Genomic DNA, 26,290 nt, shown 5'->3' on the forward strand with positions numbered 1-26,290 from the left:
GATGCCAGGACGGCAGTAAACCAATCACAGCACGCCTTCTGTGCCCAGCGCAAGGGAATAAACCAATCAGAGGCCTCCGAGCTTCCGTCATTGTGTCCAACTGCAGTTGCTGCTCTGCCTCCCAAAAACTATAGTGCATCTACAGACACTACTGTCAAAAAGATGCACTCATGTAGATTAGAAATACTGTAGGTATATGCAACCAGTCCACACAGTGAAAAGGCTTTTTGGTCCAGAAGTGAGAGGAAACAATAACTAAAATAGTCACTCATTAACAACTATTACAGATAAGTTAAAATCACTGTAAGGCCATAAACTATACAAAACAAACATTTAACTTTTGGTTTATGAGGTTCATACCGTGTGTAACTGCTGCCGTCGTGCCTCTGTACGGGTGCTCGGAAGTTTTCAGTGTAAGGCTGCCAGAACAACATCGTGTCCCCGCAAAACCTGTCGCTACGGTGAGTCTTAGGCCGAATGAACACAACCCAGCCCGGTACCGACGAGGTCCGCACAGGAGCTCATGTTTGTTTCGTGTCAGTGTCGAAGAGGAGGTTGCTCTGCAGAAACTGGCAGCGGACTTGTTGTCTCGTTAATAATTATCCACTGGTCGGACCCTGGACGTGGCGCGCGGTCAAGTCTTTGGGTAGGTGTTTTTTTTTTTCCGAGCAAGGCACACGCGCTATTTTGGCCCGAGGGGGGAAGACCCGCCTCGTGACTTTAATAGTCCCCCTGTCTGACTTTTCTGAATCAGTTCAGGGCATGGACGTCAACACGTCGAGGTCAGACTTGTGGAAAACAGTAAAATCAAACATAATGAGCCAAAACTCTATTGGAAAGCCTAAAATGAAGTATCATCAAGGAAATATACTTAAAGTATCAAAAATTAAGTACTAAAGTAATGCAGAATGGCACTAAGAATGCAGAATGGCACGTTATTTTTATCTACATAATATGATATTACTAGATTGTTATTATTGGTGCGTTCATGCGTAAGCAGCATTTTTCTGTTGCAGCTGGTCAAGGTGGAGTTGATTTGATCTACTTCCTATCTTCTTGGGTACTTGACAATGCACCATATTTTATAAACTCATCATGTTTGGCATGTAAAATTGAATCGCGAAGTATTAATTCAATAGTAACATTAATATTTCCCTTTGAGTTCTACTGGAGTAGAAGTATAAAGTAACATGCAGTGCAAATACTCAAGAACAAGTATCTTAAATGTAGTTACAATCCACCACTGTCGTGTAATTGATAGGTTTGCTCTGTCAGGGAAGTTTTTCTAGGACAGACAGCGTTTGAACTGCAGCTAGGTGGTGTCTGCTGGGAGGCCAATCATTTACAGGTCAGGCTGGTACTGTATCTGGGACCCTGTTTAGCTGCACCTAAATTTACAGCTCAGAGAACATATGCATTAGCCTACATGAAATCCAACACCAGCTTCTCAGATAGCTGTCATAACTGTATATATTTTACAACACGTCTGCATTCGTCTGCTTTATTAAAGAGTACACACTGTGCCCCTTTCCCTGCATAATTCTGGCCACAGCTCTCTGCTCTATTAATTAATTAAGAATCCAGGCTATAAACAAGTACAACACTGATTCTAGAGCTGAAACAGTTTGCTGATTAATCAATTAGTTGTTCAACTGAATTTTGGATTATCCCCTTGACCCCCAAGTTGGGAAACACTGTAAAGTAAAATTTTAAACCTCCTGTGTGTATCAGGGTACGGTGGATATAGAAGAGTGGGGTTAAGGACAGAGGCACTGTTGCAGTTTCAACCTCTATAGAGGAACTCTCCTCTTAAATGTTTGGAGTTTTAGTGGCTCTCCTGGTTTAAGGTACAGCTAGAAAAAGCAGATTTTTAGAAGATATGCAGATGTTTCACCACTGATCCTGGGCCAGTCAGACAAAGACGAACCATTTGCAACTAAAAGTCTTCAGTGTTGATGTGCACGGGCAGCAGTGCAAGAGGTAAAGATCAGCATGTTTAATGTGTCCTTTCTGTCATTTATCTTCCGGTTCACCATGGGAATCTTTTTCACTGCACAAATCAAAAGGACATGGCTTGCCATGATCTGTACAAGTTCTTGATTTTATTGTTTTTGTAAATGCACAGAGGAAACACAACAGTGCAAACTAGAATGTTACAAGAAGAGGAAGGAAAGAAAGACACAATGAAGAGGAGAAGAGAAAAGGGTGACATGACAGTCTTTTTTCAGAGCTGTAAATAATACATTTCTACAAATTTCTCAGCAGAGAAAACGTAAGTGTGTGAGAGAGAGACTACTGCACGCGCAACAGAGAGAGAGAGAGAGAAAATAAAAACAAGGATGGGCACAGGCGCACTTGTGCACCCCCCCGGGGGACTCTCCTAAATGACACTGTTATTGGATATTCCATTTTAATATCATATATAGATACATATCCACTATGTGATAATAAGCCTTGTCCTGCCATACGTCATGTAGTAAGCAGCACGCACCCATCTTTCCTCCCCATGTCGCTCAGAAGTGGACTGATCCATCAGATGAACTGGGAGAAACAGAGGACACCATGAATTTTTCTGAAAGGTTCGCATTACGCCAGTCACACTATTCTGTCAATAGGACCCCAATAAAAAGTTCTTTTTAAAATTTAGTCTCATGCATAGCCAAGCACACAACGCCTCCTATACTTTGGAATCTGCCTATGTACTGTATTTGCTATGAGCAGGCATGACCCACTGTGACTCGTGTTAGTGCTGCGCAGGGCTGGTCGGTCGTACCTTTCAGGCTAATCAGCACCTTTTTGAAATAGAGAGAGTGTGTGTTAATGTGTGTGTGAGAGAGACAACTGCAGACATTTAAAAACCGCTGCAGTAAAATCTCACTGCGTAAAATAAAACCAAACTATGACACAATGTAAATTTACATTCCTGTCTACCTGGCCCCAGTTATTCGCTGCTCAAGAAAGACACGAGGCGGCTCCATTCGTTCGTCTCAGCCCTGTTCTATGAACCTTGCCCCCCCAAAAAATGAGAACCATGCAGTTTCACCACTTCCTGTTGACATCAAGATGTTACTCGGAGGGGATGCTGTTGTGTTGGGGATATAAAGGTGCTGGAGAGGACGGACATTTCATATCTTCATCCATGAGTGATTAGTGACTGGGTGGAGTATGTGACCATTGATGTTTGATCCAAATTTAAAGGTTCTGTTCAGTCTGGGATCAGAGTGGATCCTCAGCGATGGTCAGGAGGACTTCAACACTCCTCTCTTCTGCACCACAACTCCCATCTTGCAGTGGGACAGGAAATGTATGAGGACTGTGTGTACCTGTGTGTGTGTGTGTGTGTGTGTGTGTGTGTGAATGCAAGCGTACGTGTGAATGTAAGCAGTTTACTCCTATGAGTGTTAGGATGTGTGTTTTGTTCTCGGTCTGTGAGCTCATGAACAGATGTTTACGTTTGGTGGGCAGAGTTGCAGTTCTGTGGTCGCCCTGTGGGAGGGCGCTGTGTCTCCTATAGGCCCTCAGATGGGGGTTCACTGCCGCTGGAGCCGGACTGGGCACGCTTGATATACAGATTCAACAGCTTCAGCTGGAGAGAGAAAAAACAGACTGTGAATGTGTCTCTAAAGGTGCAAAGGAAGCCCTAGAGGAGGATACTGAGGTGAAAATCCTGTCTGCTGAAGATATGCAGTTTCTCCAGCTTGTTATTATGCAAGATCTTTGTCTTTGCGTGTAAAGTTGTTGTATCCTAAAGTGGTTAAATGATCCATCTTAAATGTGTTAATTTGTTGAACTTATCACGAAATGATCAATGCTGACAGATGCTTCCACATTATCAGCTGGCACTGCTAGACCTGACCCCACTACTTGTTTGTCATATGTTTGATAATGCCTATTGCATCTGTTCCTGTCACAAGACTATTGCCTGGCAGTGACATCCTGCTGTCTAAAGCTGATAAACTTTGGTATATTGTTTAACACCTGGAACTATAATTTTAACCATTTTACGTAATTTGTGTTTCCCCGTCTTTCCTGGTTTTGCATGCTCTTTAACGTTCTACTGTCTAATCTATCAATAGTAGTAGTCTGAATGCAGAAAGCTTTCAAATACTAGTTTCAATAAAGAAAGATGCATTACTAGGAAAAGTTGGAACAACAACTGTGCTCTGATATTGCATAAAAACACTAAAACTACAACAGAAAGAACAAAGAAGAAGGGGGAAAAGAAGTTCCCAATTTAAAATTTGGTAATATATTCACAAGTATCTCAAGATTTCAACCTGTTCGGGTGCCATAACTTGGTTGTGTGAGGACATAAAGGTCTTGCATGGTAACATGGATGAGAAACAACACATTTTTAACCAAATGGCTTGTGATGAAATCCATGTCTCGAATGCTAATAGGTCAGGTTACCTTGCTGCTGGAGAGTTGGCTGAGGTGCGGTTTGAGGTCCTCTCCGATCACTGCGTAAATGGCCACCAAGCAGAACACACAGGCTTTCCTCACACTGCTCTCAGAGTTGTCGTAACCCTGTTCAACGAGATAAAACAGGTTCAAAATCTGTGGGACACGTTGTTCAAAGCAAAGGAGCCAGAGACAGTTTTCATGTATGAGTGTGTGTGGAAGGTGTGTGGGAGTTAGTGCTCTGTAGATCATGAGTTTTCTGTGTCAAAATGAAGCGTTAAATATGTGATGTTTGTGTGTGTTTTACCTGTATGAGTCCTGGCACTATCTCCGGCAGCAGGTTGATCAGGCCCTCGCGGGGAACCCTCTCTACCACTTTGGTCTGCATCTTGATGGCAGCCAGGTTGATGGGATAGTCAGCTGACTGGATGATGGGACACAACACTTTGATGCACTGGTCTGGACTGATGGACAACGCCAACATGGCCGCTGTCTCCTCTGCTGCTCGTACCACCTGCAGGAACACGTGCAGACATTAGCAATATTGATGCTAGAAAACAATAAATTGGACTCAGATCACACGTACTATCATCTGTGTTTATTTGATGGAGATATATTCATTTGAAATTAGCAAATGCGACCATTTCATAATGACGCAGCAGACACGCACATGCTTTGATTCTACTGAACGCTTTGATCATCTCATTTAAACACTTTTGTGCCATCTCTGAAGTTCTCATGGTTACGTTTTTAAGTGAACTGGTATGTGTGTTTTTGAGCACATGTACCTCCTTGTGGGGGTCTTTGTGAGCCTCCAGGGCCTTCATGATGGTGAGCTCTGCGTAGTTTTTGAACCTCCAGGGCTGCTTGCTGAGAATCTCCCTCAGCACCCGCAGAGCCAGCGTTCGGATCACGTGCTGGGAGGATTTCAACGATTGAAGTTTAGATTGGCCTATTTGTGCAGCTTTATCACAGGAATGCAAAAGTTGAGTCTGTTTACCTCTCTGTCACCCATTGTTTCGAGCAGGAGCAGCAGGATGGTCTTGAAATGTTCATCCCACACCTGCAGAGTGTTTTCGCGAATCAGTTTCAGCAGTTCGCACAGCGCCGCCTTCCTCTCCTCAATGCGCTCGTTGTGATTGGACAACTCCTTCAGCAGCTCGGCCACCAGCTCTGATTGGTCCAGGCTGCTCTCTGTGAAGAGACAACAGAAAAAACACAGTTATCATACCACTGGTTTTGTGCGGTCCAGCATGTCTGTTATTCTGTCAGAATGTGTTTGGTACCATCAGTGAGATGCTCGGAGTCGTCCATGCTAGTGTCTTTGCGGCTGTGTTTGAAGGGAGAATCTAAGAAGTGCTCGCGGGCTCCTCTGGGGCTGGAGGAGAGCAGGGGGGTGTTGAGGAGGGAAGTCTTGTTGTCCAGCGCCATGCGGCCTCCGTCCATCAAGTCTGACACTCTGTCTGTCGCACTGTCCCCCTGCAGAGATGCAATTCAAGTGTTAAAGAGGCTCAGGCTCATTTGGTTCAGACCAAAAAAAGAAAAAACACACTCACAGGGTGATGTGCAGAAATACCACAGCTGCACAGTTATCTCGCATATTTATATTTATCCATTACATATAGATTGATTGGAAAATTACCTTCTCTACAGTTGATCAGCAGATGGATTTAATAGCAGTTAAGTTTTTCAATTCATGTTGAATGAAGGTAATTTACTTTTTGAATGCTGGGTTTTTTTTTAGCAAGTACAGATGTTAGTCAAAATTATGGAAACATTTCCAGATTCACTCATTTGGATCACTTCAGGGTACATGACCAGGAAAATCTGCCTTTGTTGTCAGCATGTTTTCTCTTGATGTGATTAAAAACAAGCCAGTGTTGGGACTCACACAGTGAGCCACCTTGCTCTTGTTTCTGCGTATATTTACACTCAAACCAGTAAATGCCACCCTCTGAGTGGTGTTTTGATGAGGCAGGTGTGCTGTGATTGGCAGGCTGATGACATTTGGGCTGCTAAGGTTTCAGATGCACCTCATGAGGGAAATGTCAAGAGGTCACACCCCTGTATTAGAGCACACCGTGTCCTTAAAAGGGGGCTGGGGTTTTCGGGAGGGTCTGCAATAAGACCTGGCATGTCGTCTCAAGTCATAAATTTGTACGGAACTAGCAGAGTATCTCGATAAGCACTTGTGGAAATATAAAAAGGGAAGCTTCTTGTTCCACAAACATTGAAAATCCTCTCAGTGTCATTTTCAGATCATAACAAACAATAAAATGATTTTATCAGTGGCTGAAGAGGATTAAGTTCAGAGTCATCTGTCCCATAAACACTTAATGTATGCCTCTCAGTTCCCACGCTACAGGGGAAGTGGTGGAACAGATCAGATGTCAGGGTCAGACAGAGTGTGTGTGTGTGTGTGTGTGTGTGTGTGTGTTTAGGTCTTTGCAAGCATCGGTGTGGTGCAGTGTATAAACAGGTTTCCAGCGTATACCTACTTATTTTTCATATACATGTATACCCACTTCTAAATCTCTTCTGATGCACATGTGGAGGTCTGGTTTTGGCATCAGGAGAGATGATTGGTTAGGGTAAGAATATCAGGGTACAACTACAGGTGTGTGCAAGTCTTGGAAAACATTCTGCAAAGCTAAAAAAAAAGATAATCCATAACTGTTTGAGTGCCAAGTGAAATACGTGTGTAACAAAAACATACCAGGCATAAAAAGTTAACATCAAATACTTCGTCAGATTAGATTCTTCTCTAACTTAAATACTAACTTTGACAATTTTATGCAACTGTTCTTGTATGGCTGCTTGTGTGACTGATTGAAGTGTGTTTTTTTGTGAAAAAGAGTTTTGGCATTGTACCAAAACAAAGCCATCATTCTGACTGTAATATCAAATGTTCAAAACGTGAACACCCCCCCCTGTTGCACAACACTACATAAAACATAGTCCACACAGGGAATTTAATGTTAATTGTATTTCGGAAGAACTGACTGGATGCTAAAATGCATTCAAGCAACATTTCTCTGTTCTACTGTTTTCCTCAACACCTTTAATCTTAATCTCTTTTTTTGTCAGTGTGCTGCCAAAGCTTGATCAAAAAATACTGTCAGACTACAACTAACTTAACTAGATTTGTGATGTCATTGCCATTTCTGAGTAGGAAAAGACATTGACAAATCTCAAGCTGATGCTGACGGCTTCAGAAAAAAACTTTCCTTTGCAAGAATATTTTACAGCAGCAGCAGTGGAGCTCTGATAGTTCCACATCAGCCTTGACAAATACTGATGGACACTTGCATTAACACATACGACACCCATCTGTCTGCTCCACTGACCTCTTCTCCCTCCCGCCGTTGGACTGGCTCATTCATGTCCTCTTGGCTGCGGACGCTGAAATTCTGGATCGCCTCAGTGACACCTTTCAGCGAGCTGTAGATGTCCTCTGAGTTCATGTTCTCTGTGTCGTAGTCAAATGCACTGCACGCATCGAGACAAAAAAGGGACACTGAGTCAGGATTGCAGGATTACAGCTGAAGTTAGTCATCAGACTAACTGCTAAATATCACCCCAAATATAACGTATGATACATATTTCACATGGAATTACATGAGGAGTACAATGCATCTCAAAGATACTTTTTCGACATCATCTGCAGACATAAAGGAGGAGAAGAAACATGCTGGGTCATGCTGATAGTACGGAACTAATGTGGTTTAAGTGATATGAACATCTGCAGACTTTACTCTTTTCTGCTGTGCACATCTTGACCTGTGCTCATGGGAATATGTCAATGATTGTTAGATGGATTTTCCATTTTCTTGAAGTGTGATAAGTGGCGTGTGTGTGCATGTGTGTGTGTAACCTTGGTGAGGGGGTGTTCTGGGAGGTGTTGGTAGGGGAAGTGACCGGGCTGGACCAGCTGGCTGGAGATCGGGGGGTGTGGCGTGTGAGAGGGCTGCCCATTGGTGCCTGAGGAAGTGACAAAAAAAATAACCCAAAAAAACAAGTTAGAAAGAAGTATGGCATTAATGTTAAGAGTATAATGATTGAAAACTACAGCATGTGTGTCTGAAACACTTCCACCTTTTGAGTGGACTGATACAGTTGGTGTGTGTGTGTTCACCTGTGCAACACTGCCAGTATTCTTCAGGTGGTTTTGAAGCAGCTTGGTGGCTCCGTCCTGAAAGGTTTTGGGCAGAGCTGCCAGCAGCATGGTGAACTCTGGTGTGTTGAGCTGGAACAACGAGATTAACACCGACTGGGCTGCCTGCAACACACAGAATACACCCCTCTCAGTTAGGAGGCCTTCTGGAAGAATCTCCTCTGTCTTTTCTGTGTTTGTGCCTGTTACTGAATCAAAGAGGGGGGGATTTCTTTCAAATAACTTGAGAACCATCTGTTGGATTAAATGTTATGAGGGGGTTTTTGAGCTATGCATCAAATTCATTTGAAAACTACGCCATGTTTGCCTGTCAGCACCTTTCTGACGTCAGAGCTCTTGGGTTCAGTCGTCCAGGTGATGATGCGGGAGACGGCCAGCCGAGTCTCACTGGAGTTCACGAAGTCCGGAGCTTCCATCTGTAACGTCAGCGTCTCGATGTACTTCAGAATGGCCACCTTCACCTGCGATACGAAAGCACACATTTAGTAAAATCATTAGTAAGTTGACTGATAACAGAAGAAACTGCATGGCCAATATTCACCTGCAAAGACACAAATACAGTAAATCTATAAAACACACACACACACACACACACACACACACACACACGAATAAGTGACGACAATGTTCACAGTCAGCATGTACACCCACAGCAGACTGTGCATCTCTTGCAGGTCTGAAAATTAAATGATGAATCAGTGAGAGAAGATCAAAGTGCACTCATGATCATGCTTTATAAAAACAATTCAAACAGAAAAGAGATGACAAATGGCAAATGAAAGAACCAATAAATGCAAACATTCGCCGCAGGCTCCGAAACGCCACAACAACTGACTCCTGTCCTGATTTTCCTCCATCTTTCTCCTTTTCCGTCTCTCTACATATGCACCTCAAGGACCAGAACTTCCTCCAAATCACTTAGCAGCATCGTGCGCGCCATATAATTGCTCCCCCCGGAGCGCACTGACCTGGGAGGACTGGCTCCAGGCTGCGGCCTGCTCGTCTAGAGAGCAGGCGTGGCGCCGCGCTCTGGGGGGGAACAATTTTACCCCGGACCCTCCCCTGCCTCGCCCTCGCCCGCAACACGAGCTCCGAACAGGCTTCAGAGAGAGAGAGGAGAAGCACCGCGTCAATCAACGGAGAAAGAAAGGGAGACGGGGGCAGGGAAGGGCGGGTGGGGGGACAAGAGAGGAAAAGGAAGAGGAAAGAGGAGGGAAGGAGGGTAAAGAGAGTTTAAGAGGAGTAAAAAAGAGGGAAAGTAGGCTTGGGCGAAGTTTTATGATATTATTCTCAAAATCTGGCAATGCATAATGTAATCGTTTAGGCCACAAGGTGGCAGCAAAGAGTGTTGATGTCTTGTTCACCAATGGAAATCAGTGGTTTATGAAGCCTCATGCAACAGTTTATACGCTGGATAATGACTACTGTGCTGCTGAAATGCTCTGCGCTGTAGTAACATCCCTACAATGTCTACGCTTACTTTTATCATGGTTGCCGGGAAAGTTGATCTTGCATGCACCTCAGGCAGTGTCTTCAGGCTTCTATTTGCATTTTTACTGTACAATAGTGAAATATATTATTGTTTTTGGCAAGTCTAGTAGTTGCAGTGCAGAGAAATCCAAGTCCTCTGTCCATCCCTTGTCTGTCTAATCAATACCCTTTTTAAGTTTTCTAGAATTTTACTTCATTGAGCATTAAAGCTACGTGGGTGGGTGGTTGGGGTTGTTTGAATTTTTGGGTATATCTTGTTTGTTTTTGCTGGATTTTTCTTATTTCCATTGTGACTTGTAAAATATGAAAATACTGGTTCTTGTATATCATACCGTATATTTCGGCCAATAAAATGCATTACCAAAAGAAGATGTCGAAAAGTCCAAGACTGCCATAAAGTAGTCTTCCTCACTTTTTTGCAGCATAACCCACCAACATGTTTCTACCGTCTCACAGTATATATATCGTCATGCTGCCCTTCCTAAGTCGTTAGGTGATGCTATGAGCTAACAGAGAATTTAAACATCTGAGAAGAAAGTTTCTGGACTATTATGAGTTAATTTAGGTCAGAGAGTGGGTCATTCGACTCTAAATTTATTACCACATAAACAACCTCTCTCAGCAATAATAACAAATAGTAACAGCATTGAAATTATGCCAAATGAAGAGCGAGAACAGTCTTGAGGAAATTTTACATTTGGGAGAGGAGGGTGAAATCGTGGTGCTGATAATATCTTTCATTGCCCGAGCCTAGTTGGAAGGCAGACTGATAAGGAATGATGAGAATGGGGTGAAACATCGGGCAGGGGGTGTGGGGGTGGGCAGTGTGACAGAGAGATAAAGGGGTAGGGAAAACAAGGAGTGAGGGGTGAAGGTGCAGAAATTGGGGGGGTGTGGGTGACACTAATCAGGCAAGATGTTGCTCTAACGGAAGGGTTAGTGACGGGAGAGGGGGGGAAAGTATGAGAGGATGGGAAGAAAAGTTCGAGGAGGAGAGCTTGAAGGGAGTGTCCACACTGACGCAGGCAAAAAAAAAAAAAAAAAACCAGCCAGTGGAGTGGTGACCCAATCACAGCCCAGGATTCAGGGTTTTGTAAGGTTTTAAGGCAGCGCCAGCATGGGCAGACATGAGGTCACATCAGTACAACAGTTACCATGGTTACAGAGTCCCTGCGTGTCCAGCCTTAATTTCCATCCTGCCCTCCGACCGTCACACACTCAGCTCTCTCTTTCTCAACACACACACACACACGCACACGCACACACACATGCACACACACTGAATGAACATGTCATTTACCTTGAGGTTGGGTGTCTGTGTCTGGTCTACGGTGAACCTCATGAGAATAGTAAACTGGAGGTCGTTGGGGAAAGACTCCCTGTTAGAGATGAAAAAAAAACACCCTCATTAAACTTCCAGTGCACACAGAAAGAGCTCAGAAGGACAAGGATCTTGACAGGTTAAGATAAATGACTGCAATACCACAAAAATCAGAGGTTTAAAGATTCGTGTTATCACCCTTTCTCTTGCAAAAACTACCATTAGTGTATGTGTAAAAACACAAGAGAGAAGGAAGTATTGATCCTCAGAGACTATTTATGTAACAAATAATCTCAGTGTAAACTTGCTTGTCTGAACACATCTCATCAGCTGGTAAGCAGACCTTTGAGCTTGAATTATTCCCAAAAGGTGTAGACTGAACTTCAGTGCTCAGATACAATTTTACCAGATATCTGGTAAAATTCTGACTTCAGCTTCTATCCCCTGAAGTCAATCTGTATTGTACTCAATCTGTAAGCGTGACACCCACCGTGTGACATCCAGGGCTCTCTGAACTTTGGCCTGTACGGAGCCCAGCAAGTCGGCTCCCATCTTCTTCAGCAGCTGTGTGAGCAGGACGAACAGCCAGTCCTGCAGATCTTCCTTATGGACCTGGATGAAATCTACCAGTGTCTCCAGGAACATGCTGAACACCTAAACACACACGCAGAGTTTGGATCACGCAGTGACTCATTTTACCGATGCATACGTTTCATGCACGCAGTCATGCACGCAGGTTGTCCTGCATTTACACTTTATTCACAGGACAAGGCTATGCTGAAGCTTCATGTGAAGTTAGTTGTTATTTACTGATCTTTGCAGCAGCCCACCTTCATTCCCCAATCACCAATCAAACTCAAAAACACCCAAATTAATATATTAATATAAGACGACACCACAATGAGACAGTTATTTGACAAGAATTAACAAACACCAAACGCCAATCAGACTGTGGTGACTGCCTCTACATGCCAGTGGTGGATTTCAGCCGTACAGTGTAACAGGCAACATTATGTGAGGTAGGTTAGTGAGACATTGTTATGTTGTTGCCCTGTTATCAGATTAATGAAGCAGATATTCATCCAAACATATAGATACAGCAACACTGATTGACCAAACTTACTCTCTACAGAGAGTTCCAGGGTAGGGTGGCATGGGGGGGAGAGAGAGACACATCTGTTAGCATCCTGAGAGAAAATACCGGAGTGTACTCTGTGTGAGTGTTCGCTCTTGACTTTCAGTCCGCACTTTCAAGCCAACATTTGCAAAAAAAAAAAAAGGAAACAGAGTCAAACAGACAGGAGCGACAACATCTTTAAAAGTGTGAAGTGATGTTTTGTGCTCACTAGGAGAGACCTGAGAACTGAGAGAGAAGTTGAAAAACATGGGAGATGAAAAGTGGGAAAGGTGTGGGATAGAGAGATGAAGGCAGGATCCATGGTGAGATGCAGTACCTTGAAGGAGGCTGAGCTTATACCGGATTCTGCTGTGCCGTACACCCTGCCGGAGTCTCGCTGAAATTCATCAAATCGGCAAATGTCAAACGAGGGGGAAGTGAGGAGGGCGCTCACACGCCTTGCGACATGTGTGAGGCAACCGGCACTCAAGAAACGGCCAAAGAGAGGTGGCAGTGTTAGAGAGGGCGAACCGCAGCTGGTTAGTCAGAGAGAAGAGCTGGCAGCCCACATACTTGTGTGTGTCTGAGTGTGTGTGCGGTCAGTGTCGTCGCTTCAGATTGCAGGGAGGGAGGCAGGGAGGGGAAAGAGTGGCAGCGAATGCAGTGAGCGCAGCCAGCGGACCGGCTGCTGAACAGTGACAGAGCAATCCCACAGGGTGGCGGAGAGCGTGAGCTCACACTCAGGCGTGGCATGCCGTTAGAGAACAATCCGTCGCACACTCTGCATGCCTGTGTTTATTTCTGAGAGTGTATATCCATGTGTGTGGACATCTGAGAACACAATGTGACCTGTTTATCCCGTCTTAATCTCTGAACTTATTCAAAAGAACATCCGTGACTGTTAAAATGTGTCAGCGTGGATTAACAAACAGATCCTTGTCTGTGTTTTGGCAGAATCCGGTACAGTGAGGGATGGTGGGATAAACAAAACCAGAGTGGGTGAATAATGAAATCGGTCTGAAGTGATGAGTGCTGTGAGTCTTTGTGTGAGCACTTGCGCTGCATGCACTCATACCTTACTGTGAGGGTCTGCAAACATCCTGGTGAAGATTTCACACAGCCTCTTCAACTCTACCCGACTGCAGATCAACAACAAACACAGTTAGGTGAAAACCAACAGTCCATTCATCCTCTGAGAACACACCTGCCCGCTCTGTGGCTGACCTGAGGGTGCGTTGGTTCTTGAGCAGCGCCTGCAGGCCCAACAGCCCCTCCTTCCGCTCTGACCAGTTGGCACTGGCACAACGGTTCAGCACCTGATGAGAACCACAAATACACCCGAACTGGCACTCAATATCACAGACCACATGAACTGCAGCGATCCAGTTCCTGCACTGATGGCACTAATTTCCTCACTGCATCCTCAAACATTTGCAAGGCTTCAGAGCTGATGTTATTCAAATGTGAGGATCGTACATTATGTACTATGTAGAGTAATATGTGATAAAAGAAATGCCCTGTGTGATTCACTGATGTTCCCACTTTACTGCGGTTGCTGCTGACCTCAGCTACATCTTCTGTCTGCCTCATGTAGGTGGGGATGGCTCCTCCGTTCCTGGAGCTGTAGGACCTCTCCGAGCAGGCGCTGGATGCGTCACTGTTGGCGTCATCGTCGGAGTACATGCCGTAGTTTTCGTACCGCCGCCGTGCTGGCTTCTTCTGCGGATAAAGGGCAGGAACGGAAAGGACATGAAATGAAAGTGAGAGAGGAGACAGAGTGACACCGGGCACAGGCAGAAAACATGCACTCGCACAGCGAGCTTGATAGAGCACAAACACAGCTAAACATGCACGCACATATAGGTAAGAAGCAGGAGAAGAAGCTGACCTTGGACCGCATGTCTCCCAACAGCTGACAGCATTAAACAGAGGTAGAACCCAGGGTTAGTTAACAAACACACACATACAGACACAGACACACTCCAGGAGGTGTGAGCTGCACATGGTGGCAGCTTACTGAAAAAGTGCTCAGAGTTGCTACCTTTTATCTTTTTTACATATACATGTGTAAGCAAGTGTTTTCATACCAGTGCATCCGCAAGAGCCTCTTCCACATCGGAGCCCGTGTTGAGGACCCTCATGGCACTGACTGAAGAAGAGAGACGACTGGACTGACTGATGCCAAAACCCGATCCTGCAGAGAACCAGACAGATAGAAAGAGGAGGACAGACAGAGCCACAGCGGGAGAGAAAACGTTAGGCTTGAGACATAAAATTGTCATCGAGCTGTCTCTCACTAGTCCACTGATGATCCACCATCCACTCTATGACATTTAATCAGCTCACACACACACAAGCACGCACGCATGCACGCACGCTCGCACACGGACTGCATTTCCCATGAGCAAACCCTGTAAGTTGATGTGATGACTCGTTAGGTGACACTGCAGGTGCCACTGGGGGAGAAAGAATGATGGACAGAAAACACAGAAGGTGTTGGCGTCCCTGCAGAGGAGGGGCAGGGCTAAATAAAGAAAACAAACTGGCACTGGTAAAACTGGCAGAATGGTTGGTCAGCTGGTGACTGAACGGGCGGAAACATGCGATTCCACTGGAGGGTTCGATGTCCTGGAGCGAATGCAAAAAAAAAAACCAAACAACAAAACAAAACACGGACGCTGATGGACAAGAGAAAGAAACAGGCTGACAAATAATACAGGAGGAGATGCGTGGCGCTGAAGAAGAACAAAAAAGAAAAACGGAGCGAACAAAACAATTAAGGCAGAGTGGGTGGGTGAGGTACGGAGAAATAGATGTACTCAGCCTTCACCTGCAGCCCCAAAAGTGTCAGGTGTGTGGAGAGCTCCGGTGGAGCGAGAGTAGCTCCGCGTCGCTGCAACCAAGATTAAAACACACACACACACAGAGTTTAACACTCGCACGCGCACACACGAGACACACACAAGCCTGAGACTGATCGAACAGTGTGTGAGAGTAGAAAGGCAGGCTGAAAAGCAAGTTGTTTTTTTTAAAATCACCCTTTTTAAACTACTGATATTTTTATTAATTCGCTTGAATTGAGATGCTGACTTAGAATGAAAGTCTACTTTCTTTGATTTGAGATAACTTTATGTAGAGATGAAAGGTTTCTCTTCTTCTTTGAGGGTTTACTCGTCTTGATCTTACTGGTCATCCCTCCACTGCTGCTACTCACCGAGGGGTGTGAAGGAGCGTACGGGGCTGGTGTCCCGGCTGCTCTCCCTGCTGGCCTCTCTGCTGCAGCCCTGACTCATACTGGGCCGAGGGATACGACTGCCCCGCGCTAACGTCGCCCGGGTTACGACACCGCAGCGCAGCAGAGGAAGAGATGAGGGAGGGGAAGGAGGGGAAGGAGGAGCAGCGGAGGGAAGAAAAGTGCGAAGAAGACAACAAAAAGACAAAGTTGAAGGACAAACATGAGCCGTGACAAAGAAGAGAGAGGAGAAGGTAACATGGATAAAAACACAAATAAGACAGAACAGGCACAAGTGACAGAAACAAGAAAGAATCCGAGCACAAGTCTACTGGCTCAGAGGGAGCATCTCAACAAAGCCGACTTCTTTTTCACATTTCTTTCACCTCAGAGGACTGAAATTAGGACTGCAACTAACAATTTTCATTTGCAATTATTTTGCCAATTAGTGTCTAAATAACAGCTGAAATGAGAGACAATTTTCATGATTGATCAATCTCTTGATCGTCTTTTTGGTTTATCGTGTAGTTATTTAGTCTATAAAAAAGTGGTAGACTGATTTATGAGGCCAATATCTGGGATTTCGATTTCGATAATCAGCGTCGGCCAATGAATAAAAAAAAATGTCTGTAGACATGTCAGAGACAATGTATATTTTTTGGTTTCTATTTTTTGTGTTCAAGTGAATCATTATTGCTAAATAAATATTCATTGGGAACAAAACCAAAGAGGTGCTGCTGGGCGCTCGTGTGTGCACAAGCATTATTTATGTAAGCTTACAAATTCTCACTCTCTCTCGGAAGCTGCTATCTGCTGATGAACGCTGTTCTTCAGTGCGCTGCATTAGTTCGTTTTTCGATTACTTGTGGACATTTATTTAGGTGATGTATTTTTTTATTGAAAGTAAGTGCGCGGCAGGCAGAGTGCAGATCGATGTGAGCAAACAGAAACAATGCAAACAAGATTAGCGTTATATAACTGTTGATTTGTTCAATGTTGATATAAATGAAGATCTTCAGTTTATGATGATATAAAACAGAAAAAAACACCAAATCCTCACATTGGACCAGCTTGAATTAGTATTAGCATTTTTGCTTTTCAAATCACTTAAACAGTTCAGCAATTATCAAAATAGTTGCCGATTCATTTTTCTGTTGATAGACTAATCAGATAATCTATAAAATGTCCATAAATATTGAAAACACCCATCAAAAGTTCCCCAAAGGAGGTGATGTCTTTAACAGTCCAAGATATTTTGGTTTACTAGTTTACAATCAAAAAACAGCAGAAATTCACATTTCAGAAGCTACAAGTTCATTTGGGCATTTTAGGGCCATTTTATTCTCAAAAAAATTTAAATTAAAAAAGACTTAATAATTGCTGAAATTCTTCTCGACTACTCAGCTGTAGGTGAGATGCACCCAAAAGAAGCGCAGGACTGCTGGACTCACATTTAAATGACACAAAAGAGTCTGATAATCATGTACACTCTCACGCACAAACACAACAGAAAAGGAAGTGATTTGAGAAGAAATTAGCGATCGAGGGGTGGGCGAGGGGAGGATCTGCGTTTTTCATCCAGTAGCATCGCATCAATCAACTTCACCGCTCATTGCTCTGTTGATCAGCTTCAGCAGCTACCCAGCCAGTCAAGGTTAATCACAGCCTACCAGCGGGGTTACACAAAGCCCTGACGCAGCTTCGCTGATCCTGCCAGAAGGTCCGCTCACCGGCCATTCACAACAGGTTAGTAAAGAGAGAGAGGGGAGGCCTGTTCATTACGCGGGGGATGTCTACTGATCATGGGCACCCATCACCATGACAACACAGCCATGAAGTCAGAGACAGGTTAGAGAGATGGATTTTGTGAAGAAGCTGGAGAGGTTACTAGATTTATAGTGATGGATGGAGATAAAGAATGAGGGATGAGTTTTAAGAAGAGAACAGACAGATTGATGTGAAGAGATGGATGGCAGGATGGTCTGGTTGAGGTCCGGACCTTACCTCCTCTGCTCGCTCCGTTGTAGATGGAACTAATGCTGGAAGGAGCTAGAGGACAGGAGCAGCAGGGGCAGGAAGAGAAGGAGGACAGGAAGAGGAAAAGGTGGAGAAGGAGCAGGAGGTGAAAAAAGTTTAGTTGAGATTCAAAGGTATATATGGATGACTGAGTGTAGTCGTGTTCAAGGCTTGTAACAGTGAGTGTCTAAATGTGTCTGTCAGTTTTAAGCAGTTGTTCTATAAGTGATCCAAAATATTTAAAAAACTTGATTTGTTCAGTTGTAATGAATGAAATCAAAACCAATTCCAAAGGGAGGAGACAGAGACAAACTTGTGTGCATGTTGAGGCCTCCCTTTATGAAACCAACTGTTCACTTACCAACGGACAGGCGGGTGGGGGAAGAGTCTCTGGAGCAGCCCTGGCTGCGGGGGATGCGGCTGCGCCTGTGTCCGTCCCCGCTGCTCCCAGCCAGCACCCTTTGGGCCCCTGAGCTCATGGTGCTGAGGGCAGTGCTGGTCAGCACGCGACCCGGGGAGCCGCTCCGACTGCCAGCTTCAGGGACACGCGGAGAGACAGGAGGACAAAGTGAAAGAAAGGGAGAGCGTAAAGTCAGACCTTACTCAGGTAACAAGTTACATTCAACAGTGAGAGCTATAGATAAACCAATCCCCATCTAATGTGAGGATCTTCATTTTATACATAGAACTGACAAAGACAGTCGCTTCTGTTCTTCAGTTAGTGGCACTAGATTCCAACTGTATGCATATTAAAAAACAGACAAACTTTACAGTGTTTGATGTCATTGGAAAGAGGATTCTTGGGGATAGCAAGCGGAAAACCACAAGAGGAGGAGAGTGCATTTTACAATGTTCAGTGACTTTAGATTGGAAGCGCTGACACATATTTTTACAAAATCTTTCACATAATGAACTACAGGGGGATAATATGAAGTTTTTGTCCTCCCCATGACACCCTGTCTCCAAATGCAAAGCCCACGGTGTGTCTGATTCTACTGTGACTCATGTTACTATCAACCTGAGGACAAACAGGTGAGGAGTAGCTGCTCTGCAGTGCTGAGTATAAAGTGTGCAAACAGACGTTTGGGAAAAACAAGCTCCAGCGCTCAACACATGAAGCCGGACCTGAACTGATTTCAACGTGAGTGAGAATGAGCACGCAGACCAGACCCTCTCACTCTGTCTGACAAACAAAAACTCGACTAAAGCCACGCACACACACAAACTCAACAAATGGAAAGGTTCTATGTACTAGTACTGAGTGACACAGAGCTAAATAAGGACATCTAAATTCCAGGAAAAAGGCTAAATAGGGATTGTTCTGGTATTTTAAGGTACTACTTGTAACTTTACAGATATACAGCAGCTGATTATTTATTCATTTCTACATTTGGAACTATTTGAACCTGTTTGACCTGTTTTCTAGTCATCCATAAATTTAAGATAACGTAAATTCTATAAATTCCTGCGAGTATTTCAAAAATATGATTTTCACTGTAGTGAAGACAGTGAACTATGCGTTTGCTTGGGATCTCAAAATACATATTTTGGACCACCAAATCTAAAGAAAGATCTTGACCTATTTTACAGGAACGGAGCAAAGTCTTCTCAATCTTTAGGCTATATCCAGGCACACAAAAGAGAAACACAAGTGTCCCAAAGCAGTGTGTTTAGCATGATCATAGAACAGCCATGTTACCAGTCTGTGACTATCAATCCCAGCATGCCTCAGCCAGAGTGGGAGAAGCCTTAAGTGAACCTGTCTGGGTGCACGTGAAGGAGGGGGCAGTCGGGGCAACAGAGGAAAGGCAGTAAAGTTACAGAGAGCGGGTAAAAAGAAGTAGCGTTGTGATCTTACCACCAACAGGGGTAGCAGACTGAGATCCTGAGCCATTAAGCCCATTGGTTGGGAGGAGGGGGAGAGCAGAGGCGAGGGGTAAGGAACAGCAGATTAAACCAGATGAATTATGGGTGTTAGCGGGAATATAAAAAAAAAAAAAAAAGGCGTCATGGGAGTTAGAACACAGAGCACGATGGGAGCGCATCCTGGTGTTCCATATCAAGAATGACAGCAAAGCCGAAGCACTTTGACCAAATAAATCCATTTATTTAAGAAAACAACTGCTGAAAATGTGCTGCTAAAACAAACACACACACTGGACCAGCTGCAGATGATAGCCTGGGAAAAGCAGTGCATGTTGGGACATCTGGCATATGTATGAAGCGAAGCCCGTTCACAATGAGGAAAAGAAAATGCCTCCAAAGTAAATATGCTTAAAAATATCCACACACTCTGTCACACACACACACACACTTACTGTACATAGAAATCTTTCTAAGCCTCTGTTCAGCTGCCATTTCCTCTGTTTCTGTCTGTTGTTCTGAGATTTGGTCTTTTTTCTAAATGTCCAGATCTGATTGGTGCACTGGGCTGTGGGCCAATCACTGTCCACTTTTGAAACTGGTCTCCAAGCCATCCCGTTAATAAGCAGCAAGTATTTTTGGAGAGCAGGTACGCACAAATCTGCTTCATGTGTTGCAAACGCAGCTAGCTCAGTGGCTTGAGTTCCTTCATGTCTGCTGAAGTATTTTTAACAACCTAAATGACAGCCAGAGCCAGGCTTGAGCAGCGGAAATAAACTGTCCACCACACCACCCTCAGTGATGAGACACAGCATGCGTAACAGAACACGCACATTAAAACACACACACACACGCGCACACACACAGCCGCTCCTCTTTCACACAAAACACTCTGATCAGAATGAGAGCGATAGCAGGTGGGCCACAATTCCCACTGTGGTACACAAATAGACACACACACACACACACACACACACTCTGACACACAAACAGAATACCTGGTGTGCAATCGGATTCGTCGGAACCTGAAGGCACAAAAACATTTACATGGAGCTTATCGTCACCGTGAAGGCAACAAGTAATGAAACTCCACAACAAGAGCCTGAGAAACTACAAACACGCGGTCCAAAAAGCTCTCTCTCTCTCACACACACACACACACCATTTCTGTTGCTGTGTATGCAGTTCAGTAAGTGGACTGGATACCCCAGAATCTTTCACTCACAGCTGGGTTTAAAGTCATGCGGCGTGTTGCCAGGGAGTGAAGGGGTACGTACGTTGTGACTGGGAGACCATCTTGGTGCGGCTGCGTCCTCGTGAGTCCACCTGGCTGGACACGCTGCTGGCAGTGGACAAGGGCTGCTTGGTACGTACGCGGCCTGTATGTATGCGGGTGGACAAACACAGTAAAAATACAAAAGACCCACACTTCTGCACTTCAAACGCTAACACATCCGGCAACAAAGTGCTTGCAGCTGAATGAAGCTGAGAACCTAAGAAGCACTACAGCTGACGAAAAGCTACTAAAGCTGGAAGCTGCTGAACGGATGTCAGATCCTAAACTAAACACTCAGATTCAGCCAAGTGCACACACTGATAAATACACCAGGGATGCTTCAGTGGATTCGGAACCAGTCTCAGAAAGAACATCAACTTACTCAAAAAACGGTGGGATGCTGTGTAACACATCCTCGACTGAAAAATAGTATGAAGACAATATATTTCATGTTTTACCTCATCAGCTTCATCCCATGCTGACTGATAGCATTCTGTTTTTATTTATGTTTTACGCAGCATGCCACCGTTTTTGGAATTGGGGCTGTGCTTAAAATTTGAAATCAAAAAGTTTTGTGTTTACGTTAAGCCAGTCTTTTGTTGTACTGCAGAATGACGGCAAATACTGAGATTTATAAAGTTTTTATTTTCATTTTGGATTTGTAGCCTTTTAAATCGAGGGTAGCACAGTAAAAGAACTGCAATATAATGATTCCTGGTGGTTTCTCTGCAGATGTCAACAAAATGTAAGTCTCAATTTTGTCGACTTTCCCAACTAGAACATCCCTGAAACATGCCTACACATACATCCACCTAACCACAATCTTACCATTGTCTGACCTGGTCCCTACAGACAGACAAAAAAGGAGCAGGTTGTAAAGAACACGTTTCACCTGATATATGTATGACAGCACCATAACAGCACATCCTAGATATCCTAATAAAACCTTAACAGCCGAATGATACAGTAATACAGGTGTTGACGGTTAGACCATTTCTATATTAAAAACAAAAAGTAGTGAAGCAAAAGATGATCTTAGATGTGTTATTAATTTGATTCATGACGTGTTGAGTGGGACGGTGATACAAATGAGGGTTGAACAGAAGGCTGACAGCAGGGGGCGCTGTGGCCACACATGGCAACTAAAGGCGGTGTATGGGGTGGTGGACTGGAATGAAGCGAGGGAAAAGAAGAGAAAGAAAAAAGAAAAGCACGAGTAGATTGTAGCTGGTGAAGCAGAGTGAGATGATCTTACCATCCGTTTTATCAGAGGCATCATCTTTAGTAGCAGAGAGAGAGAGTGGAAGAAAGAAGAGGGAAGAAACGAAGGATTGACACAAATGATTATTGAAAGTAAAAGACACAAAAGGAAAAGGAATAAAGAATGTAAGACAAAGAGAAAGAGAGGAGAGACAAGAGAGGAGCACAGTGTGTATTAGTTACAGAACATCTGTTTAACACAGAACCATGCAGATGCAGCGGTCAAACCAGAGAGACAAACCGACACAGAGGACGATATTCATCCACAGATCATGCACACAGAGAATATCCATACCGACACAGATACAGGGTACATGAACAGGCAAGGAGCAGGCAGCAGGAGAAGAGGGAACAGCAGCGGAGAGGACGAGTGTGTGAGTGTGCAGGTCCATCCCGTTTTGTGGATGTGGCGAGCTTTCATAGAGCGTGTCTTTTACTCATGTCTTCAACCTGTCTGAAACTTTAGAGGCACTACTTCTCCTCAGTAGGAGTCTCCATCTCTGCCCGACATCCTGCTGGTGGCATGCTGACTGACGTCTGATTAGTCATCTCACTCGACTGACAGGGCCCTTACCCAGTGAGGAGTAGGAGCCGGGGGGCAGACGCCCCGCCGCCCTGGTCTGTCCGACGTGCCGGTGCTTAGCGACTGCTGCTGCGTTTACATCAACGTCGCTACGGGAACGTTGCAGGGAGGCCGACCACGCCCCACCCTTTGAACCCGCAGGGACTGGATAGGACAGGAGGAGGAGGAGGAGGAGGAGGAGGAGTGTTTTGGAGAAGGGATGGGAGGTGATGAGGGCATATATACATCACAAACACATGCAGGCACCACGCTACACGACCACAATACTGATACCATACAGAAATACACAAAACAGCCAGACACATATACGCATGTGTGTGCGCACATGTGTGTAGTCACATAAAAACATAACGGGAAGTGGCTGTACGGGGCTGGACACAGGCAGATGTACATGAGAATGATGGGAAATGGCTCTGAAGGAGCTGATGTTTGTCAGTGTGTGTGTGTGTGTGTGTGTTTTCACAGGAGCGGGAGAGCATGAGATTATATGTTTGAGAAAGTGTGTGTGTGTGTGTCTTCGTGCCCACTTGACTCACCTCGCCCTGGAGCTGCAGACCATTTAGAAGTCAGAGGCCGACTGACAGAAGAGGGACAAAAGTGGGTCAGTCCACGGCAAACCAACAACACGCACACAAAGAATCACAAAGGTAACGGTGAAGAATACATTTCCTTTTTTTCCTCTGCTTTCTGCAAGCATTGTGCAGGGATCGCCCCCCCAAAAAGCCTAGATTAACGTGTGACTGGTCTTCTAATACTCAAAGAAATAACAACTGAAGATGCAATATGTTATAATAAATATGTTTACTGCATATTCTCCATTTCTATTCTGACAGATTACAAACAGCACTTTAATGCTGCCTATTCTCTGAGCTTGAGCCACAGACTTCAACACTAGATAATAACATAAAGCAGTGTGGCAGGAAGTCTTTGCTCTAATTTCAGCTTGCTTTGGTATTCATTTTGCAAGTGAAATACAATGCAGAGGAGGCAAAACAATGACAAATTCAAAACTGCTGGGGTTCGACTGAGGATATAATGCCCTGGATGACATTCTAGGAATTTCTTTATTCAGCTTCCGCCAAGCTTTAACCCAAGTGGATGAAGTTACTGGGGATTTTGTCTTTTGAGTGGGCAGACCAGTTCTTTCTTTCACTGATTCAAACAGCAGAAAAGCTGACAAAATGAGAAACGAAGGAAAGTAAACTGAGGAGATATGATCCATGTCCAGCGAGGGTGTCAGGGGTGTGTAGGTCCACGGATGGGGTCTTACAAAAACATGTCTAAAAATGATGCCTGCCAAAATGACTCCAATCTTCATTTTCCACACTGGGAGGTAGCTTTAAAAACCCCAGAGGCCTAAAACAAACTCTAGAGGAGCACTGCTGAGTGTTGATTACTTGAGGCTCTCTTGAGAGGAGGACGAGGAGCGGTCACTCTGGGGAAGTGAGGCCACGCTGCCAGAGCTCTTCAGGCAGGACTGAAGGGTCCTCTGGTACGACGACTCCAAGGAGTTGTAGAGAGCGTCGGCCTCCCCTGGAAAGTGGTTCCTCAGACCCCAGTAGGCCCTGTGGGAGACGGCAGGGAAGAAGAAAAGACGGAGGTGGACGGGGAAAGAGACGAGGAGAGGGCGGTGAGATATTACACAACTTCCTTTCTTCCAGATTATTTCATGATCAGAAATGCCTGCGTGTGAGTGAGCATTTGTGCGCGTCTTACTTGCGGGCTTCCACTCTGGCCTCTGAGTCCGCATCTCGAATTCCCTTCTTGATGCTCTCAACCAGAACCGCTGTGTGCCTGCAAGGGAGAGATACAAAAGGTGCATTAAGTGTGAACAAGTAGAAAAGCAGGTTTAAAGCATCTTTTCTTCCTTTGTAAACCACACTAATGTGAATCCTGCACAGTCAGCGTTGAACTGTGATGGAATCAGTCCTCACCTCTCTAGAGAGTGGGTTTGCCATTCTTGTAGTAGGAGGTCCAAGAAATCATAACAGCGCCTGGAAATGACACAGTTTGCTCGTTGTCATTATCATAACATCACTCAACAGCATAATTATGAGCATTTTATGATCTTTTAGTTGTTAATTATGTGAGACTTGCTCATTAGCACATTTTTATGTCTGTAGTGTAGCTGCTAATCTCACCTTCTTACAGCCACAGACTTGGATGTGCAGTTGCTGGTTATCAGGGGGATGAGCCTGGGGACGTGGGTGTGCTGTAGGGATGGGAAGATGTGCAAGGGGAAAAATTCCAGCAATCATAATGTAATGTAATAATATATATGTAATATAATAACATAATAAAAAACTCACCCGTATGATGATGCGGATAGCCGACACACCGGAGGTGGCCATGACTTTGGCACAGTTGGGGATGAGGTTGAACAGGACGGGAACAATGGCTTCCGCTCCATGGTCAAATTTATTCCCCAGCACTGTAGAGAGGTGGCTAAAGGACGACACAGGCGGACACTCAACAAACATATTCTAAACACAGAGCACAAACAAAACTGTGGGAAACGTCATAATAAAGGATGAGTGCAGACTAATTAAGTAGGTTTATTTTCATCATCGATTCATCTGCGGAATCCTGCAAATCCTGACATTCAAGAAGCTGGAACCAGCAAATGTTTAGGTTTAAAAGTGACAATATTTTGGCGATTCTTTTTTTAATTGCAGCTTTCGTACGAAATCACATACTTCCAGCTAACATGGAGTTTATATTGTACAAGTTCTCATGTATGGGTAAACCAGTTGAAAATGTAATTTCTCCTGCAGCATTCTGTGCTGTATATTTTGCCATTACAAATGTACCCTCCGGTGACAGCAGTAGTTGTAAAATCAACACTCACGCCACAGTGATGCAGGCCTCTCGGACAACTTGTGAGCGCAGGTCTTTAGCTGACAGTTTGAAGGCTCCGTCCAGGAGCCGTAAGTGCTGGTAGAAACAGTCGTAGGTGTGTGCACCCGCCACCAACAGTGAGCGGATCTTCTTCAGCTGCACAAAAAACCCAAAAAAACATTACAGAGACCAACAATGATCACATTCCATTATTTCATTGATTTCACTGAAAAAAGGAAATGTTTTGAAGGTGAAGCTACTGACAGAGTTGGCTCTCTGGTCCCAGTCGTGTTTGTCATCGGAGCAGATCTCACGGATCTTATTCAGGTTGTCCTCAAGGTCCCTCGATGAGTAGATCTGGATAGGCGTGAAGGGAGGAAGCAGAAAGAAAAAGTCTCAGACTTTAATTGTTATTAAATGGGATGAATGTGAGATTGTCAGCATTTATGCTCCTGTCTGCAGCGTACCTGGACAGTAGGGACATCTGTGAAGGCTTTAATGAAGTCCTCTTCGTCAATTCCCCCGGCACTTTCCTTGGATACTAGAAAATCAGGGCAGAGTTGATTCATATCTGTGTGTGTGTGTGTTTGTGTGTGTTTTCATTTACACCATAGGATTTCTGCACTGGTTGGTTTTGTGATTCTGGTTTAACTCACAAAAACACACACACACACACACACACACTTCCCATTACACGCAGGCCCACATACACGTAAGT

At 44.5% G+C, this 26,290-nt stretch overlaps 1 protein-coding gene across 16 annotated transcripts in view; it reads right to left on the reverse strand.

Moving 5' to 3' along the window:
* Positions 1–2,082: 2,082 nt before the first annotated feature.
* clasp2 (cytoplasmic linker associated protein 2) overlaps positions 2,083–26,290 on the reverse strand; it is a 55,870-nt gene continuing 31,662 nt past the window's right edge. Inside the window, exons 9-42 of one of the 16 annotated variants that reach the window (XM_041955723.1) lie at positions 26,040–26,113; positions 25,837–25,929; positions 25,583–25,728; positions 25,044–25,179; positions 24,876–24,946; positions 24,669–24,728; positions 24,451–24,528; positions 24,132–24,299; positions 23,271–23,311; positions 22,726–22,878; positions 21,720–21,737; positions 20,893–20,994; positions 18,114–18,287; positions 17,741–17,785; positions 15,719–15,826; positions 15,335–15,397; positions 14,592–14,698; positions 14,068–14,220; positions 13,729–13,820; positions 13,580–13,643; positions 12,842–12,901; positions 12,511–12,513; positions 11,878–12,041; positions 11,367–11,445; positions 8,893–9,036; positions 8,537–8,680; positions 8,276–8,382; positions 7,749–7,890; positions 5,688–5,880; positions 5,402–5,595; positions 5,190–5,318; positions 4,709–4,915; positions 4,411–4,527; positions 2,083–3,586 (exon numbers count right to left, since the gene is read on the reverse strand). In XM_041955723.1, coding sequence (XP_041811657.1) covers positions 3,509–3,586; positions 4,411–4,527; positions 4,709–4,915; positions 5,190–5,318; positions 5,402–5,595; positions 5,688–5,880; positions 7,749–7,890; positions 8,276–8,382; positions 8,537–8,680; positions 8,893–9,036; positions 11,367–11,445; positions 11,878–12,041; positions 12,511–12,513; positions 12,842–12,901; positions 13,580–13,643; positions 13,729–13,820; positions 14,068–14,220; positions 14,592–14,698; positions 15,335–15,397; positions 15,719–15,826; positions 17,741–17,785; positions 18,114–18,287; positions 20,893–20,994; positions 21,720–21,737; positions 22,726–22,878; positions 23,271–23,311; positions 24,132–24,299; positions 24,451–24,528; positions 24,669–24,728; positions 24,876–24,946; positions 25,044–25,179; positions 25,583–25,728; positions 25,837–25,929; positions 26,040–26,113 — 3,707 coding nt within the window. In that variant the 3' untranslated portion in view covers positions 2,083–3,508. Of the gene's footprint in view, positions 3,587–4,410; positions 4,528–4,708; positions 4,916–5,189; positions 5,319–5,401; positions 5,596–5,687; positions 5,881–7,748; positions 7,891–8,275; positions 8,383–8,536; positions 8,681–8,892; positions 9,037–11,366; positions 11,446–11,877; positions 12,042–12,510; positions 12,514–12,841; positions 12,902–13,579; positions 13,644–13,728; positions 13,821–14,067; positions 14,224–14,591; positions 14,699–15,334; positions 15,398–15,718; positions 15,827–17,740; positions 17,786–18,113; positions 18,288–20,892; positions 20,995–21,719; positions 21,738–22,725; positions 22,879–23,270; positions 23,312–24,131; positions 24,300–24,450; positions 24,529–24,668; positions 24,729–24,875; positions 24,947–25,043; positions 25,180–25,582; positions 25,729–25,836; positions 25,930–26,039; positions 26,114–26,290 lie in introns of all 16 variants that reach the window. The other 15 variants (XM_041955722.1, XM_041955724.1, XM_041955726.1 and 12 more) reach the window with 15 other exon arrangements.

The sequence above is a fragment of the Chelmon rostratus genome, chromosome 16 (genome assembly GCF_017976325.1).
Source record: "Chelmon rostratus isolate fCheRos1 chromosome 16, fCheRos1.pri, whole genome shotgun sequence".
In the NCBI taxonomy this organism is placed as follows: Eukaryota; Metazoa; Chordata; class Actinopteri; order Chaetodontiformes; family Chaetodontidae; genus Chelmon; species Chelmon rostratus.